This window comes from Symphodus melops, assembly GCF_947650265.1.
Source record: "Symphodus melops genome assembly, chromosome: 1".
NCBI lineage: Eukaryota > Metazoa > Chordata > Actinopteri > Labriformes > Labridae > Symphodus > Symphodus melops.
This window is the reverse complement of record NC_136691.1, coordinates 37,050,531-37,069,427: the sequence shown is the minus strand read 5'-3', so window position 1 is coordinate 37,069,427 and position 18,897 is coordinate 37,050,531. Positions and strand designations below refer to the sequence as shown.

The 18,897-nt window shown below is 41.9% G+C and overlaps 1 protein-coding gene across 4 annotated transcripts in view; it reads left to right on the top strand.

The window, feature by feature from the left end:
- Window positions 1–230: 230 nt before the first annotated feature.
- Window positions 231–18,897, top strand: part of LOC306822240 (multivesicular body subunit 12B-like) — a 123,021-nt gene continuing 104,354 nt past the window's right edge. For 2 of the 4 annotated variants that reach the window (XR_013778874.1, XM_079341118.1), the window contains exons 1-6: window positions 1,215–1,326; window positions 2,082–2,181; window positions 7,957–8,052; window positions 9,889–9,979; window positions 11,015–11,144; window positions 11,291–11,398. Coding sequence is in view for 3 of the 4 variants with exons in the window: in XM_079341118.1 (XP_079197244.1) it covers window positions 1,316–1,326; window positions 2,082–2,181; window positions 7,957–8,052; window positions 9,889–9,979; window positions 11,015–11,144; window positions 11,291–11,398 (536 nt within the window). In the remaining variant the exon portion in view is untranslated. Of the gene's footprint in view, window positions 248–1,214; window positions 1,353–2,081; window positions 2,182–7,956; window positions 8,053–9,888; window positions 9,980–11,014; window positions 11,145–11,290; window positions 11,399–18,897 lie in introns of those variants that run through there. The other 2 variants (XM_079341119.1, XM_079341120.1) reach the window with 2 other exon arrangements.

Below are 18,897 nucleotides of genomic sequence, written 5' to 3'. Positions count from 1 at the left end.
TAATTAATTGTGGAAAATGGTGTGCATTGCACTCATTACGCAGCATATAAATATTTTTTTCATAAAGTCATATAACTAGAAGTATAAACTTGAGAATAAAAGGATTTATTTACACTACAAAAGAGACTGTTTACTGTAGCTTTAAGGACAACTGTTATGAAGATAAAGTGGGAGACTATCAGACTCAAGATAAAACATGGATAAAGGAATAAAAAAGAATAATATCTAGAGGAAAGGTTGCTGACATGTAAGTTTGTATTTATTGGTTGTGTTTTTTTAACGTGATTCCCGGATATACATCATTTCCGGCATGTTAGCAGGGGGGCAAAGTCCGAGTTTAGAAAGGTGACAACTGACAACCAGCACACAGGAGAGAAACACTTTTCAAACAGGTAGACACAATTCTTACGCCATCAGTTTTTTTTTCTCGTCGGGACACAGTTCCCCTTCCTTCCTGCGCGGACAGTTTCTTATGAGCTTACATAAATTCATAAAGATGTTAGTAAGCAGGTTACAGAAAAAATAACGCGACATGTTTAATCGCAAAGTGCGCACAGGGAGGCTTGTTTACCAGAGAATGCACCTGCAGCCTGTCATGGACAAACACCACATTTTAATCTAAACATCTTGACGCTATTCAGCTATCCTAAAATAGGTTTACAGTCTCAGTTTGGCCTCTCTGGTTATTTGGTTGGATTTTATTATGCAAACAATGAAGGACAACGTTATGTAAACAGGCTATGCTATGTTAACACTCAAGCTCAACGAATGTGTAAGCAGAGAGGTAAAGTGCGCATGCATTACCTTACAGACATGATGCAGACTAATCTGCAGACTATAGTGGCTATGAAGCACTGAGTTAACTTTTATGGATGTTGTTTTTTTTTTTTGCAGCTCATCTGATTGAGCATCTTTTTATTAGGCTAAATTATATGAATAGTAGGTTTTTACTGAAAGCTAGAACTTGTTTGACTTCAGTGATATATCATAGATCTAACCATATTTGTTTTTAAAATCACAGTCACCAACATTATTTTCCTTTTAAGGATAATGATACACTTTATTGATAGCAAATGAGTTAGAAAAAAACCAAAACAAACAATGAGCAAGTTTAGCCTCTAAATGTTTACATCATTTAGAGGCTTATGCTAATAGATAAAACTTAATGTTTAGCCTTTATAGACCCAAAATGCTGTCTCACACAATATGTAAGCGTGTGCACTATCTGGAAACACATGGGATATTTTTCCTGAAGAGCTGGAGATCAGTTTGGATAGATGTTCTTTGGTGTGTCTGAAAGGATTTGGTAGCCTTGATGTTTTGCTGGTAAGCAAAGCTAATTTTGAACAAATGTATGTTTCAAAGAGATCCTTCATTCTATTAGCTAATTTGCTATCCTGTTTCATTTGAATAAGTACAGCTAGCTAACATTTGTTAAGGAGACAGCTGTTTCTGGAGCAAATGCCCTAATTTGATCAGCTTAATTGCAATAGATTTTGTAAACATCAAGATTGAATGCTGCAACTTTGTCAGTTAGTACAAGAATGCTTTAAAAGTAATCTAATCAAATTGGGTAAGGGAGCCATTGCAAAGCCACTTAGACTGTAAGAGGCTCACATGGCCATTAGAGGAAAATTCCCTTGGACATGAATAGATAGCAATTGATTGGGACTTCCTTGAAAATATGTGATCACTTCACTTAATTTGTGATTTGGTGAAGTCATTTGGTGGTCTCCAAACGCTGTTTGGCCATAGGTCTCACTTGTCATTCGAGCCTGGATTAGGTGCCCACGTTTTCTTTTAGATCCTAATGAGCCTCATCAAGAAGTCAATAATGTTGTCATTTTAGCCAAGAGAAGCCTTTTCAACTCTTCGTCGAGTGACCCTGAAAGGAGCTCAACTTTTTTTTTTGTGACATGTTCGCAACATTAACATGCAACAGATTTGAAAATGTTGCTTTGAATTGCATCTTGTATCTGCTGTGATTCTTCTGATTTCAAGAAAGTATGATCTTTCACAAGTTGTTTTCTCTGTTTAAAAGCCTGAAGTGTGACTATGCTCTCTTCTGTGTTCATACACAGCTTCAACATGTCTGAAGTGAACAAACAGCTGCCCTCTGAGCCCATCTCTGCAGTTGGAGTAGTCAGCTCTCTCAACAAGGCCCAAGATGACTACTATGCCGTGAGTATTCATCTTAAACTGTAAGGCACTGTGGAAACAGTTTGATTTAACAAACCTGCTTTATTCTGAACTGAAAGATGTGATTAGTAATAGGTGTGATACATTGCAGATTGTTGAATAAAAAATGATCCATATGTGCACTCATCTCTGTCTATTGTGCCTATGCAAAGGATACAAAGGAAACCAACAGTTCAAAGACCACATAGTGTAGGTTACAGTAGCATGTGGATGAACAATGGTCACCACTAGAATCAGAGATGATCGCAAATTGAACAGAAATGAAACAAATCAAGCTGCTTACCTGAAATCAGTGGTGTGCTCGCTTCCTCTTTCAAAACTAGCTCTGTGATCGACCTATAACCTCCTGTTGTATTGTATAGAGGAAAAGGAGCTGACGTTACATATGTATTACTTGCTGTCGTAGTCAGGGCTTAAAAAAAGACCCATCACAAACGTCTGTAGACACACATCATTCACTTGTGACAATGAAAAAATCTGAAGTTTACATTCTCTCTTTAATTTATTAAAACAGGAATCCCCCCCCCCCATTAAATAATTTACCATCTTGTTGATTGGAAAACATAGCAGATTCTCGTTTTTTTTCTTTTATTCACCTCACAATTCTGACAGAAACCTATTTTTAATTCAGAAATAAAAACAACACGTTTTTCTTTTTCTTTCAAGTAAATGCAGTTTGTTTCCCCTACGAAACCTCAGATCACAAGCTCAAATCCAGATGTACATCTTGGAGAATCCAAACGTTCCTGTTGTAATTCTTGAATACGCTTTACGTCTGTTATTGTGGACTCCATCAGTCTGAATGAAATGTCTCATGTGAAGGAGAATGCTTCTGTGGTGGTCAGTTGTGTCCCTTTGCTTTTGGTTCTCCTCATATTTGTTGTAACTGCTTGTGTGGCATTGCTTATAATAGGGATGTTGGCAGCCTTCCAAGATTTTTTTTTTGGGGGGAGCTGTTAGATGACTTATTCATAAAGTTGACTTTGATGATCAGGAAGATTCCCTTCCTCACATTGTTATTTGTTGCCACCAGATTTACAGGCACACCAGAGGCAACGGTTTAATGATGTTTGGTTGATGCCCGGCAGAGTCTTTGGCGGTTTACCCGCCATGTTTTCCTTACATTCAAGCAGCTACAACTTCAGCAACAGTGGGAATGGGAATGTGTGAGGGTGAAGTGCAGGAATCCGTCGAACCTCTCTTTGTGTTGTAAGGGTTGGAGGGAGTTAAAAGAAAAGAGTGTGAGTTAAACAAAGCACAAAGCAAGCTCAAGGGCAGATCTGTCTTCCTCACTTTCTCTTCCTATTTTAACTTCTTCTAGCTTAACAAACTCCCCCCCCCTCCCTCCACGCACACACACACACACACACACACACACACACACACACACACACACACACACACATCCCTGGTTGCTTTAGTTTTATGTCTTCCTGCTCCACCCCAACACACCCAGCTTGTTCTGCTCTCTGGCAGATGATGGTGGGCTGGCATCAGAACGGAGCCGCTGGCAGAGAAGCTGTGTGCACACCACACGGTAGTGACAAAGAGAGAGAAACCCCTTTAGACTTCCTCCTCTGCTGCTCCTCTGTGCCAAGACATTTCATTCATCGTGCAAATACCGTGTGTGTATTCCGCGGGGCGAGAAGCTCGTCACGTCACCGCTGTGTCTCTCAGCTGTACATGTTCAGCCGTTGCTACTGTTTAGTTAGCCAACAGGATGTAGACGAGCTGTTTGGGATTTGGAACCACCTCACACTCAATGAAATGAATATCTAAAAACTGTCAATTAAGTCAAAAAAAAGAAGAAAAAAAAAGACATTTTTTATGTTACTTCACTGAATCGCCGTATCATTTGTTTTCACAGTTGAATTATGATTAAAAACTTCCACGCTCGATAATCTCTCGATAAGTAAGGGATTTCTTTTTCAGGTGTGGCAGCAGATTTGACTGTAATAAGGTCCAGACTGAGATGTGAACACCTCATGGACTGACTTCTCCTGTAGTATCACAGTAAGGTTGGCATTAAAGTGTATCTGTGAAATATCTTGGAAACAACAGGATGGATTGCCATGAAATTTGGCGCTGATATCAATTCTGCCCAGAGAGAGCAGACCGGGAGAGTTCCTGTTGAATACCTTTTAAAAACCACGATGACATCCCTGTCTTCCCAAGCTGCACTCTCTTTTTTGAATGTGAACTAGTGATGCATGCAGACCACTAATATCCTTGTCAGTTCAACAGACTTTTAAATTCAGACTCAACAATGAGTCCGAAGGGAACAAATCACTCGGAACATTCAAACATTGAGCACATTAAACACATCGTTGTTGTCAACAACTTAAAAACCTCTCACAGGTGGAGCAAGATAAACTTTGGAACCGTCAAACACTTTGCTGTCTTCGGTCAGAAGGAGGTGTGTACCCAGCCTCTCAATGATGCATTTAAAGGGATACTTCACCCATTTGCATGAAGCTTTGTATTATTAGAAACATGGTAGTAGTGTTGAATGGTCGTGAATCCAGCCCTCATTTTGCCCTGAGACGAGAAAAATATATTTTTCTTTGTTTGAAAGTTTTATTCATGTGATGCAAAAAGCGTCATATTGCATCACATGAAGAAAACTTCCAGGCAAAGAAAAACATATTTTTCTCGTCTCAGGGCAAAATGAGGGCTGGATTCACGACCATTCAACACTACTAAAATGTTTGTAATGATACAAAGCTTCATGTAAATGGGTGAAGTATCCCTTTAAGAGAGAGTTGAAATGTAAAAAGCGTAGTGACAAAGAAAAAGTCAAGTACGAGTTAGCCTTCCAGATAACCTTCAAGCCTCTTCATATTCTGATTTGCTTTTTGAAATGCTTTCCTCCAGTCTTCAAGAACATCGTTTGAACATTACTGTGAGACTTTCATCTGTAGACAAACAAACATATCAGTGTGCTAATGCGAGCTCTAAGACGGAGAAGTCTCAGGATGTTGGGCTGGATTGATTTTTTTTCCTTTTTTTTTTTTTCTTTCTTTCACACTCGACGTCTTTTTAGAATTTCTCCTGAACACTGACTGCTCTCCATACTTCTCACGCAGCAGATCAAAGGACTGATTAACTCTTTTGCTCTCTGATTCCAGGCGCTCACATCTCTGAACTTGAGCCGGTTGTTCCAACACTAGAGAGCACAGGCCCAGATCAAACACTGCACCACTGGGATCAGGCGCTTTGCAGGAGCACCGGCAGCCACCCAACATCAAACGCCACGAGCACACTCGCGCACACTCGAGCACACTCGGCCTCTGTGCGAGGGTTTTTTGAGTGGATAGTTGCGTATTTCACAACCACCTGAGAATCTTTCACTCAGGATCTCAGGACTTTATTTAAAGAAACCTGGTGGTACAAAGTCCAAACAGCTGCTTGTGATTGTTTGAGGGAGCGTCTTTTGGAGGATGTTGTTGGACATGTTGAATGACCAAGTTGTACCGACTCGTGTTTGTAAAATAATCGGTCCTCTTTGGAGTGTCAGCACGCTGTTTGTTCTAGGTTCATTATTGATATGTTCAAATGAAATATGGATCAGAATGTGGCCTCTCCAGTTGTAGATTTTAAACTTTGGGGTGAGCTCTTGTCTGTAGCAATGCTAAGCTAAACTGAACTCATCATGCTGCAGCTCTAGTGTCAATGCACAGACACCCAGTTCTATTGTTAACTATACTATACTACTATACTATACTCAGAGCACACACTTTAGAGTCACGTATACGCAAGATTACACACGAGAACACAATGTCAAGCTCGAACTGAAAGTCAAGAATTCGTTCCTCTGTTGCAGCAGATGAAGCTCTTTACAGTCAGCAGTCGTTCCAGTTGAAAGAGATCATCTGATCCATTTTTCTATTTTCGGTCTTTCTTGCTTGCTCCCCATTCCTCTCTTATGTCTTCTCCACCTGGTGTCACTCCCCAGAGATTTCTGATTGTGTGCATTCACATCGTTTCCCCTCACAGCTGTGCCTCTCATTGCTTCATAGAAACTTGCTGGTGGCGTCTGTCTCCAGAGATCCTTCACAGGAGAAATCAGCACCCCCCAAAGACTTGTTTCATAGGTGGGCTTTTAGATCACTATAAGCTCCAGATTTCAGGAAGTGGCAGTTGAATCTGTCATTGCATTTTAAATCAAATGATACAAGCCTATTCCAGTATCAGAGCCTGACGTCTGTTATCAGACTTGTGGCGTTCTTCTGATTGAAGTTAGTGTAATGGCAGAGGCAGACTCGCAAGTTAAAGAGAAAAGCCATTGCAGCTTTATGCATGCCTCTCCTGCAGTGGCTCAGCAGTCGGCGTTTCACATTCAAGGTGCGTCGCAGCCTTGCTGCCGGCGTCTGTGGCAGGATGATGCCTGAGGTGCCTCTGAGGAAGAGCGTGCCCTCGTTACTCCTCAACTTGACTTTGGGTTTCACAAAGCGAGCCCTTTGTTTACGCTGACAGGATGCGCTGGCTACTGACCTGGAAAAAGTGGCCAAGACGGGTTGTCTTGTAAGGAAGAGGGAGGCTGGTGATGTATAGGCTCCTTCTGGGACTTTTCATGGAACTGCTGCTAGAGACGCCCCGCCATCCCTCTCTGCACTCGTCTCCTGCTTCTCTCTCTCTCTCTCTCTCATCCCGCTATCTATCTCTGTTCCCCAGTCTACTCTCTGCTCTCATCCCATCTAGTCAGTGGTGGTTTTTCATGAATCTCCCCATGCCATGTTTCCCCCATCCAGTCGCCGAGGTCATTCATCATTATTGTCATGGGGGTAATGTGTGTGGGTGGGTGCAGAGATCTATGACTTCTTCATTTGAATGAACCTCATTAGATTGACTCCTCTTTGTAAAGGATCCCTTTAGAAAATAACCCTGGCAGTTATTTAGGTGATTCTCACATGATAGCCAATGGAACATGACGCTTCAGCCGAGCGTATTTGCTCGAAGGATGGAAGAATCTCCCTGATGCACGCTGTGTTTTGGCTTATCGTTCTGCCCCGCACACCTACATTTACATAGCAATGTAATGTTGGGCCTTGAGCTTGACTTGTGGTGCCTACATGCTGTCAATATGGTGCACTTCATTTTTTTTTTTTTTTTTTTTTTTTCCCTGACTCCACTAAGAATGAACCGATTGTGCAAGGACGAGCTGCTTTGCTATTTGGGTTTAGAATTATTTATGCAGCATGTACATGAAGAGGTTTAGATCCTCTGTAATTTATTCTTGGAGGGCTTGAATCATAAAATAAAAGAAAGAAACACACAGGGAAGGTGGAGCAGTGAACGTATTTAAAGTGCATTTGCAGTGTTCTCAGTTTACCTGTGTCTTGCTCATGGGATGCTAGGTTGTTTTTTTTTGTTTTCTTTTATAAAAACAAAAATAGAGATACTTTCCACATTTCCCCTGAATATAATCCCTGCTTTCCCACAGAAACCCACTGAAGTTTGGTTTCCTTATTAGAGCAGATCCTTGTCAGGGCATCTTTAATCAGCCTGGTCCCGGGGGATGATATTTTTAGCCACCTTTTTTGGAGGCTAAGACTCCTTTACCCACGCAGAGCACTAATGAGATGGAGCGCTAGTGTTGGCAAGCGTTAATTAAGGCTAGTATGCAAGGGAAGAGGCAAAAGCAACACGCTCATGGCATACATACATTAACTTTATCCCACCTCCTGCATGTTTTTTTTTTCCTCTACTTGTTTTTTTGTTTTTTTCTCCTTCTCCTCTCTTTGTTTTTGCACGTAGGTTGCACAAACAACAGATGGCTCTGACGCCGACCTGTGGAAGGACGGCTTATTCAAATCCAAGGTCACTCGCTACCTCTGTTTCACCAGAAAAACTGTAAGTGTGAACGTAAACTTCTGCCTCCCCCTATGCACTCTGCAATCACACCTCATCTGCTGCACCTTTTGTTCTCGCCGGCATTTATTAACTCAGTCTATCCACCACCAGCAGATCTTCATGTACTTTGCACTTTGATCAGTGGAAGTCCCTCTTAAAAAAAGGGCCAGAGTTGGCAGTGCAGTTTTGAACTTTTACCTATTATACATTTGCATGCATATTCCAGATGAATAATACCTCGGTGAGATATGATTCATGTTTATTCATGAAACAACAATGAGCTGTATTTTAACTATTCCAATTTATTCAATCAGCAGCGTCCCTGTAGAGAATCTGTAACCAACCAGTGATTCTTGAAAGCCAATGCCCATACAGCTGTGAATATGGAAATACGTCTTTTTACGTAATACATTTCTTCATACCATCAGTACTATTCAGTGCTACATATTTCTATATAAAGCTCCTGATTTGAGCAGAACTGACTCTTCTGTGGCTGAAATAAATGTTTCCCATTATGCCGTTGGGTCATTTTTGGACTCATCTCCTGCCTTCATTCGGCAGCTGCGTGGCTGTCAGCTGCTCTGAGGCCATAAATATAGCTGCTTACATGTCTGCAGCATTATCAACCTGTCTAACCCTCCTCTCATAGAGCTCACTACACGCTGCCTCTTCATTAGTTTCCATGTGGAGGCAGCAGGCAGATAATGCGGACAGTAGTGAAACCAAAACCTGCATTTGTGCTGTTATTTTTGCATCAGCTCAATTATAGGACTTAATCAAGTCTCTCTCTCTTTTTCTTCTTTTTTTACAATATGTCCTCTAAATGCCAGGCAGTGTCCAGCCCCCCCCCCCCCCCCCCACCCCAAGCTCAATCTGCTCTTTAGTTTAGTATATAGCATACAGATAGCCCTCCCCAAGTTCCTGTATATCATCTTAAAATGTGTGTCCGCATTGTTTAAAAGACTTTGACACAAATAAAACATGACAGAGCCATCAACAAAGGCTATTTTGTCTGCCAGTCAATGGGGCTCCTACTGTAATTGTCTATGACAAAAACAGATTCTGTAAAATTAGCCCCTGAATTACGTGGGGGGAAGTAAATAGTTTGTGATTTATCATACTCTAGGTTGGAGGTAGAGAGCCCCTTTCGTCAGGCACTGATGGAAGAAAGATCTCCTGCAAAACAAGGGGAACACACTCCAAAAAGGTTCCATGCATAGTAATAACATTCATCCATATTCCTCCTTAAGTCGGTATAAAAACTATGAATAAAAAATGTCTCTAATGGTAATGACTGTCGGGCAACAGTAGCAGTGAAATTCAGCCTCTTCGGACGCATCCGGTCACGCCTGGCTCGCCCCACTCTCTACTGCCGCTCTGTATTATTGCAATTTATTATGGCAAAAGCTGAAAATGTAATGGGAGGCAGGGAAGAGTCATGCTTGAAAATGTCAACTACACAGTCCCTGATTGTTTTTAACCAGTCCCATTCTGTTGATTAGACTGCCTCCTCTGTCTCCCATCATCCCGCAGCATCTCACCAAAAGGTTGAGAATGATTACAAGTTCACAGATGCGTTCTCTCATAGTAACAAAAAAAAAGAAGCTATTAGAGAGCAATTACTTAAGCTATTTTGTCAACCCTTCTCTTTAGAGACTTTCTGAGCTTTTAGTAAATCGTTGACTCCTATTATCTCCACATTTTCCCTCCCCAGCTCTCCCAAAAAAAAAAAAAAACCCAAAAACTAACCTTTTCTCTTCCTCGCTCTCTGCTCTTCGCAAGATTTAAATTTGCATACATGACTGTACTTTTTTCTGCCTGCGCTCTATCTTAAAGGGGCCGGAGGTCGTTGTGGACATGAAGCTGATTGACATTAAGGATGCATTGCCACAGGGCTTTACACCTGTGGATGAAACAATGGACACAAGTAAGTAAACAGTCAATACGAACTTGCTCCTCTCCTCTCTCTCGCTCTCTCTCTCTCTCTCTCCCTCCCTCCCTCTCTCTCTCTGACCAGCTCATGCCGAGGTCCTCCGGGGCAGCTTTGCTCGAGATAGTGAATGTTTTATGGGTGCAGGTTAGCTTAATTTATGGCAGACTCTGGGAATAAAATAAACATTTTGCCCTGGAGGTACAAGAGGAGAGAATCATGAGTCATTGTTTATCTCAGCTGGAGCCGTGCTTTTCTTTATGAGGGGCTTATTTATTTATGTATTTATTTGGGGAGAGGACGAGTGGATGGGGGTTATCTAATATTAATGAAATGCATTCCCCAATGCTTTAGTGCTTTTTGAGTGCTATGTATTTCCCCCTCACTATCCATGCCTCGGAAATGTAATAATATTTTGGTGTGGGGAGTGAGGACAGCTTGTTTATTATTTTTATTATCATTGCATTTACACTGCACTTTCTAGTGTTGCAGGGGAAATAAATGAGCGGGGCAAGGATGCAATATAGGAAGGTTCAGCATGTTTTTATTTTTTATTTTTTGCCAGAATGAAGAAAAGAGATTATGTTCTGTTTGGCTACGTTGTAATTTAATGTTTTATTACTTCATGTGAATCCATGTTTAATGTATACATGTGACATTATGTATGAGTTCCTATCTGGAATATGCAGTTTAAATCCCTGCCGTGCACTAAAGCTGATGGAGGATGCACTTGCCTCTGTCATTTTACCTTCTAAAATGATCAAAATGATAATAACGCATGTTGACTTTGTGGCTTTTCCACTGTCCAGTTGTTTCCCTTTGAGCACAAGCAGAGAGACTGATATTAGCCCATCTCTTATTCTGAGAGCCCTAATGACTAAATGGTAAAAGCTAAGAGGGATTTGTGAATATATATTTATCATGGAGCTTCTATAGATTTTTTTTTGTTAGTGTGAAACTCTAGGGATGACAGAATTGGATACATGACAGAGAATTCCTGTCTGACACCCTCATGTGTGCCTGACTCATCAGAGGAAACTGCCATGAGGAAGAGGAGGCTCTGTGTGAAAATGAGCCCTCGTGCTGCTGCAGAGACGGCGGTATTTGACATCCAGATCACTGCCAAGTCCAAGTACCACCTTGTTAACTACACCTGTATGGGGTGAGCTGGGAATAAATGAATTCATGATGTTTTGTATCTTCCGTCAATCACCAGACTTTTTTTTTCTTTTTCTTCTTCACACAATAAGAGACTTTTTATAATTGCTTCATGAATTGCTCAGCCACTTTGCGCGTCTCTTTCCACAGTGAGATGAACAATATGGGGCTGTGGTATCGGATGGGAGATGTTCTGAAGCCGCTGTCTTCACAAACTATCTCTAGAACAGTGCATGAGGCTCCAACCAGCACAGCAAGGTAAACATCCTGCCATCAGACTGTGTGGTAACACAATCATCCAAATCTTTTTTTTTTTTTCTTCAGCCTATTTGTAGCGGACCTAATGGGTAGATGATATTGCCTGTAATCAACAAGATCATATATATCCACAATATATCTGTAGACGGGTAGTGACGCTGTTGGAAGGTCTTTTTTATTGAGTTATAAGTCACTGAGCGCTCACTGGGAGGCCACCTCTCGATAACGTTACTCACTTAGTGGGCAGCAAGAGCTCAGTAAACAGAATGCTACTTTTTGAATGGCCATATTATGGATTGTTTTACAGTCCTGCTGATCAAGGGCTCAGCTGACCTGTGTCCTTGCACCCTTAAAGTGATAAAAAAAATAAAAAAAAAGCTGGGGATCGAACCCCCGACCCTCTGGTTGAGAGACTCTCACAAAGCCCCATTTTTATTTATGATGGAAAAAATTATCAAGTGTCTTCTAAATATTGGGCTGTTATAATCAGACATTTGACCTTGAACAGTCGACATTGAGCATATCTGCAAAAAGACAAAACAAAAAATGTATTTCCTCCGCCGACAGAGGACCGTTTGGGGCGAGTAGACAAATGTTTTACTTCTGTGATTCTCAGTGTCCTACAGTGCTCTAACACGACATGGTACATGTGTCTGTCCACTGCTTTTAAAGTCTAAACCTGACGTACAAGGTAGACTGAAGCTGTCTTTTTACACCATCAATTGAATTTGAGGCTGAATCTCAGACCAAAGCACGTGGAAGTCCTCTAAATACACACGTAATATGTCAATCAATCAAATGTATTGACCTGTTCTGATTGGAGAATACTTAGTTGATATTTGAAAATGTGGTCTCATTCAGAGAAAAGTCTGGAATGTTTAGGGGCGTGGCCACATGTGTGATTCAGAGGTTGCTATACCACGTGACCTGTCAGCTTGAATAGAGACGTACAATTTCATATTCAGCCTCTCGACACTTCTTGCCCCCCCCCCAAAAAAAAAAAAAAAAAAAGAAGAAGAAGATGGGAACAGCTAAAATACCAAAGTAAAGGTTTTCAAGTTTTTGTTGACTTTCCTCTCCTTGCTCTACTCTTTATTTTTAACTATAGAGTGTTCCTCTGGTTCTTTACCATATGTTACAATGAAGACACAAGCCATTGATCACTCCCCGCCAACCTGCTGTAAAGGTTGTGGCCGGACATCGAGGCAGCGCGGCTGAACCGGAGAGACAGGCTAACTAGACAGGAACTCCTGAACAGGAACACGAGTTCAATGAGGGCTAAACTCCTGCTATTTGCAGTGTGTCCCAGGAGGCAGAGGCAAGCGGGTCTCTGCTCTGACTGTGCGCTGACAGGAGCGCTGTACTCTGCAGACAAAGAGGAGGAGATGTAGCCCGGAGAGCGAACGACAGCTGCAGAGGAAGGGAGAGAGAGCTCCAAGATCTGCGCCATGCCGTAGCTTGTGTGCCCCCTCCTCTGCTCGGGCTTCCTCCGCTTCAGGCCTCAGTGTGAACGGAGCAGCCCCTTTGTACTTTGTCCAGATCAAACAGCTCAATTATTTATCGCAATGAAGGATTGTGGGATTTCCACAGCTAATTGTAAATAAACAACTGAGACTCCTTGGGTGTGGAGAGTGGAGCCTTGGCATCGGGTGCTGTTGGGTTTGCCAGCTCGAAGTGCTAAGCTTTGCCATCCTGTGCTGGGCTGAGTAGAAAGCCACTTAAAAGCCACAACAGGCCAGATCTGTGAAGCCAGCAGGCAGGTTCAGAACAGACCTTCTGTTCTCATGGCCACTCAGCAGGATGAGAACAATAAAACGGGCGAGCCGTGAATTTAAAACTAAGTTCAAACCAGGTCGGGTTTTGTGAATTGTCCGTATTTTTACAAGTGGATGGTCAATAATCTTTGATGGTTTGAAGCGATGGTGTGCACTTGGGCCCGTGTGTACGCCTTCCAAACTCTTACCGGTAATCCTCGGTTCTTTTGAAGCCCACTTTCAAGTGGGAGAGGCTCAGAGGTTGGAATAAATTGCTCCTCGAAGCGACTCACACCCCCTCCTGATGCCTGCTGAGATCACAGGCTGCTGTTTTTGTATTAACATTAAAATTCATTCCACAGTCACACAGGCTTCTTTTCAGAGTATTTCCATCCATAATGCTCTGACACATAAGGACGGCACTGTGGGCAATTTAGACAGCAGCAGGTCTTTGACTATTGATCTGGCATCTTTTTTTGCGTAGTTACATGTGCTGCAGACAACCATACATACAGATCTAAATATGTCTTTAAAGTCACAGATTAGAGGCTTTGACACTGTGATATATAAAGAGCAAGTCAACACTCACTGATTGCTTAAGTACAGCACTGCAGTGTAACAGTGTGTGTAGTATCACCCCACTATACTTTATTCATATTCTGCAGAGAAAAGTCTCTCCATGCCTCCTTCGGGCGATCTATAACAACTTTATGGCCTTTGGAGAATAGCACCTCTTAAATTTAAGTGCTCTTTACAGTCAGTGGAAAAGATGTTTTAAATACAGTCAATAATGTGTAAATTTTTAATGACCCTTATAATTTTGAAAGCTGCAGTGATCCCTCTCAAACGTTGAGTTGCCTCAGGCGGCGAGAGCTTGTTAGATTTGTGTACAAACCTAAACTGCAAATCAGTTGTTTTTTTTGTTTTTTTTCTCTTGCAGCAGCAGCGCAGAGGTGCAGTACACAGTAACTGCAGGGTGTTGCATCATTATGGGATGCACACAGTTACCACATCAAGGCTGAGGCGTTGTGTTTCAACTGTTTTTGTATTGTTTTGTCAGCTGAAAACGGGGCATCTGTCTGCAGCTCTTTAAAAAGTTTTTTAAAACTTTGAATGTGTTTCCCTTAAAAAAAAAAAAAAAAAACTCTCCGCCCTGTAGTTATTAAAGAAGAGAAGGAAGTTTCCAGTTTTATTCATTCAGGTCTGATATATTGACTGTTGGCTGCTTTAGGCAGTAATGTTGCTGTTTGTGTGTCTGATTGCAGCCCATCTTGAGAATACTTATTTGCTCGAAGTTGGATGGTGGGAAGAGTCAGCTCGGCACATACGGAGCAGCTTGATTGTCCTTTCTCTGAGTTTCAGTCGTTACATACAGGGAGATGACTCACTCACGGCAGTACCTCAGTCTGTAGGGTCTTGGATTGGAAACGGTTCAGGTCCAGGTGTGGATCAAAAATACGGAAGTTGTTCTGAAGAGTTGCCAGAGCACTTCTCAAGCACTGCCGAGGTGCCCTCAAGCAAGGCACCGAACCCCAAAACTGCTCTGGTGCGCTCCTTGCATTGCAGGGCAGCCACACTCTGACATCTCCACAGGTCCTGTTTGTGCATGTGTGTGACGGGATGTTTGTGAGAAGCATGTCCCTAAAATGTGTAAACCTGAATTGCCCTCAGGGATTAATAAAGTGTTTCAAAAAATAATAAGAATTTAAAAAATACATTTACCTACACTAACTATGAAGCTCATTGTTACTTTTTGGAGGAATCCTTAATTCTCTTACTAAAGCAAAAGCTTTAGTTAGGCTGCAACTCATGGATATTTTACTTGGCTTACTTCTTTCAATCGATCATTAATTTATGCAGTGTATTACTTTTCAAAACCAAGTGAAAAAACCTCCCACAGCTCAAGGTAACATCTTCAAAGAGTTCGTTATGTCCTTTGAAGAGTCCAAAATTCAATATATCTTGTTAAATTATGAGTTATGAATTATGTTAAAACCATAATTCCTCACATTCAAAATGCTGAACCTGACCATTTTTGCTTGAAATGTAAATAAAGTGATACATCAAATATCAGAACAATTTACAATTCACTATCTTCTGATTGGCTGATTTATTATCGGCTCTAATAAAAGAAAACATCAGTTTTAACTGTTAATCTGTAACATACATGTTCTGCCACATATTTGGTCCGAGTCCCATTGATTAAATGAAACAGGAAGGTATGGCTGCCATATTCTGCTTGGAAGTGCTGAAAAACAAAATTCATTGACGAGGTATTCTCAGTGAGACTGTCTTAACTACTTCTCCAACATACTGCAAAACGTGGCAGCTGGAAGCAGGTTTAAAATAGCACCATATATGAGTAAAAAGGTCTTAAAAAGTCTTGCCGTTACCTTGGTGACCCCTGTGGAGACGCTGTAGAAAGGTATAACTAAAGGAGTGATTATTGTCTCAGTTGTAGTAGGTTTGATTAGTTCAGGCTGGATCGAGGATAAAACGCTTAATGTCAGATAGTTATTTCTTATTGGCTCAGGCTGTCACACCATATTGAGCCACTAAAAAACTGTTAAGACGCAGACCTCTTACGCCGACTGCTGTGCAAACGCATTTCAACCTTGTGTGTTTAACGCCTCTTTATCAGGTTTGTCTAAAGCGCTTCAACCAGCCACAGTGTTCCGTTTTGATTCATAGCTGCAGCTTGATGTCAACCACATCGGCTTGTTCTCTGTCAAGACCGACCGTATCAGCCGCTCCCTGACTTTATAATGTGGAAAACATGCGCCATCCGGTCAGCCTTTTAATGTGTCCAGTAAAGTATCCCCCTCCTTCCTTCTCCAGGCCAACGCTGCCATTTGTTCTCCTGATAAAACTGTCATTGCTGAGGCTGATATCTGACCTCTACACTGACTGCTAGCATAAATTAGCCTTGTCCTAATATTGCAATTTCTTCCGCTTTCACTCAGAATCAAGGTTTCTGACATTTCTCTTAGAATAATGGGCTACTGTACACAGACACTTTTTAAATCAAACTGTACAGCGATAAAAATGTCATCGCAAAGTGTCTTTTCATTTCTTGTTGCGTATCATGGTCGACTTTTCCACATGAACAGGTGAAGCCTAGAGAGTCATCAGTGTCAGGACTGACGTGCATATCCATCAGTGTTGAATTCTACCTGTGACTCTCTGCAGGAGTATTGTAATAGCTTTCATTGCTCGCTGGTTAACCAAGACTTCCCGCCACACACGACTCTGGATGGGGGAAAAAAAAAAAAAAAAAAGACAGTGTGACTGTCAGGGTGTCGCCTGACAGATCTTCGATCTGAAGCGCAGCAGAACAATCACACCAAGCTCAATCTTCCTCATTACTTTGTTGTGTTCAGAAAAAGTTGCCAAAAGTATCAGAGATCAAGCGAAGGCGTCGCCGTGCGCTGCCAGGAATGATCGAGTGATCAGCCGAGATCTGATGGGCTCCGACTCCATATTCACAGAGAAAGAAAGGGAGAGATTCCTCCTTTTCAGTACCTGACACGAAGCTTAAAGGAGGATAATGATGGGTGAGAAAGCAACCCCCACAAAGCAGCACTGTCGGCACATAGAGGAAGGTGTGGAGATGTTGTCACGGGGAAGGCTGGATGTGTGTCAAAACAAGAGCTTCCAGCGCTCTGTATCGCGGCTCGGGCTCTTCAACGATATTACTCCCATCCTCATCTTTACCTCTCCGCTGACTACTGCATGTCCCACCGCCTCCCACTTCCTCTTCTCCATCCTTTTTCCTTAAACATAGACAACTCTTTTTCTTATTCCAACATAAAGAACACCACAGACAAGAAAAAAAGTTGCCGGAGTTCACGTTGTCAATAAATCCTCTCTTGTGCGGCTTGCGTTGCAGCTCTAACACAATTTGAACTTCCTACATTTCCTGGGAGCACAAAAACTCTTGATCTGCGTCGTAATTGCGTAAATCTTCCAGGCCGTGTTCCCAGTTTTAGCATAATTTGATGAGGAACTACACTATAATTGAATATTCAAATTAGGGATATGTGTCAATATGGCTCTCCTTGCCTGAAATGAGGATTAATTGTTGTCAAAACTCCAGTGGCCAACGTAATACGAGCCCCGAACACTGGCGTTGATTAGCGAATGCACTTGCCATGTTTTTGTTTTAAGAATTAGTTGTCTAATTGATTTGCCATATGTTACCCTCTCCAATGCACCTAAAATTGTATTTAGAAATCACCAATTTGGATTGAGACAGTTTGTGTTTCAAACAGATGGGGAAAGCAACCCCGGAGTCTGCCTGTAGAGAAACATTTCACGAGCACATTTTCCTCTTTTAGCTCCGAGTATCACTTCAGGTTTTACACATTAAAGAGAGGACGTTGTTTTCTTTGTTTCCCCTCTAAGTCCTCATTTTAAAAACACAAACACAGACGCCCTAAAAAGACATTCCGCCTCAACATTTATCGGTCCCTGGGATGTCTTTGTGCTTTGAAAGATGTGTACCTTTCTTCCTCAGCAGTGGAGTCAACCTTTTGAAAGGTAAAAGAAGTCTGCGCTGAATATGGCAATCGTTCCCACAAGATTGATGCCAACCTTTTAAAAATTCACCATTGGCCTGGATTTAACATGGCCAAATGCTGATGTAAATGAGGAGGGGAAAAGTCGACCCTTTCATTGCAAATAAATCTGAGTTGCAGGCTTCAGCTCATAAATACCACGGCCTGTCAGAAGTCTTGTTTTATTGCTTGTGATAGAAATTATTGCATTTATTTATCTCATGCGAAGAGATAAGGCTTTGAACGCCACAACTCATGCACAGCAGCAGACCTGGAATATTCAGATCCGAATTCAGTCTTAAATTTGAGGAATTTTGATTTAACCCTCCTTCGAACAAGTAAAGAATTATTACATTATCCATAAACAGGAACAAACAGAACATGATGCACAACACACACACACTTCGTTATTTGTTACTTCACACCTGCTCCGCTCTCAGAATCTGTTCTTTCTTCACATAGTCCGCCTCCGTCTTTGTTTAAACTGCAAACTTTAGCGCTTGCTCATCCTCCATTCAAAGCAAACCCCCCCCCCCCTTTTTTTTCTTTTAATGATATCGCCATCTTTGCATTATCGTTATGAGTTCATTTGTTTTAAAATGCCATCCCCGAGCTCATTTTACCTTCAGAGCATGTCATGTTATGCAGCGCTCCAGAAGCCGTGCAATCTCTCCCCCCCTCTTGCTGTGGATTTATCGATCCGTAGGGGTGAGTCACAGGGTGTGATTCATGATAGCTTGATTGATGAGGATTTCAATCTTATATGGTTTGTTAACTTCAACTGCCCACAAAGTGCATTCTGTGCTGTTTTCTGTAATACAAGGCCATGAAACGGAGCAGGGGGGGGAGGGGGGGGGGGGAGGGGGGGGGGGGGGGGGGGGAGAAAACAGACTTCCCTTGAATAATGGAATCTCTTAGTTCCTCCAGAATTAACAAGATCCTGCTCCGAACCTCCTGTTAAAGGTCTGTTTGAGCCCCTGGGCAGCCGAGGCACGGTTTAACTTTTTACCATATTTCTCTTTTAATACATTCATCCTGATATTTCACTTCCCTGTTTTGCCTTCAGACACACAGATGAAGTCTCTTTGAGTGGCGAGGGAGTTTCCCTGCTTCCATGATAAATAAAGGGTCTTGCTTTATGTTTTTAGGCCGAGCGATTCGTCTGGAGGAAAAAGTTGTCCACGTCAAA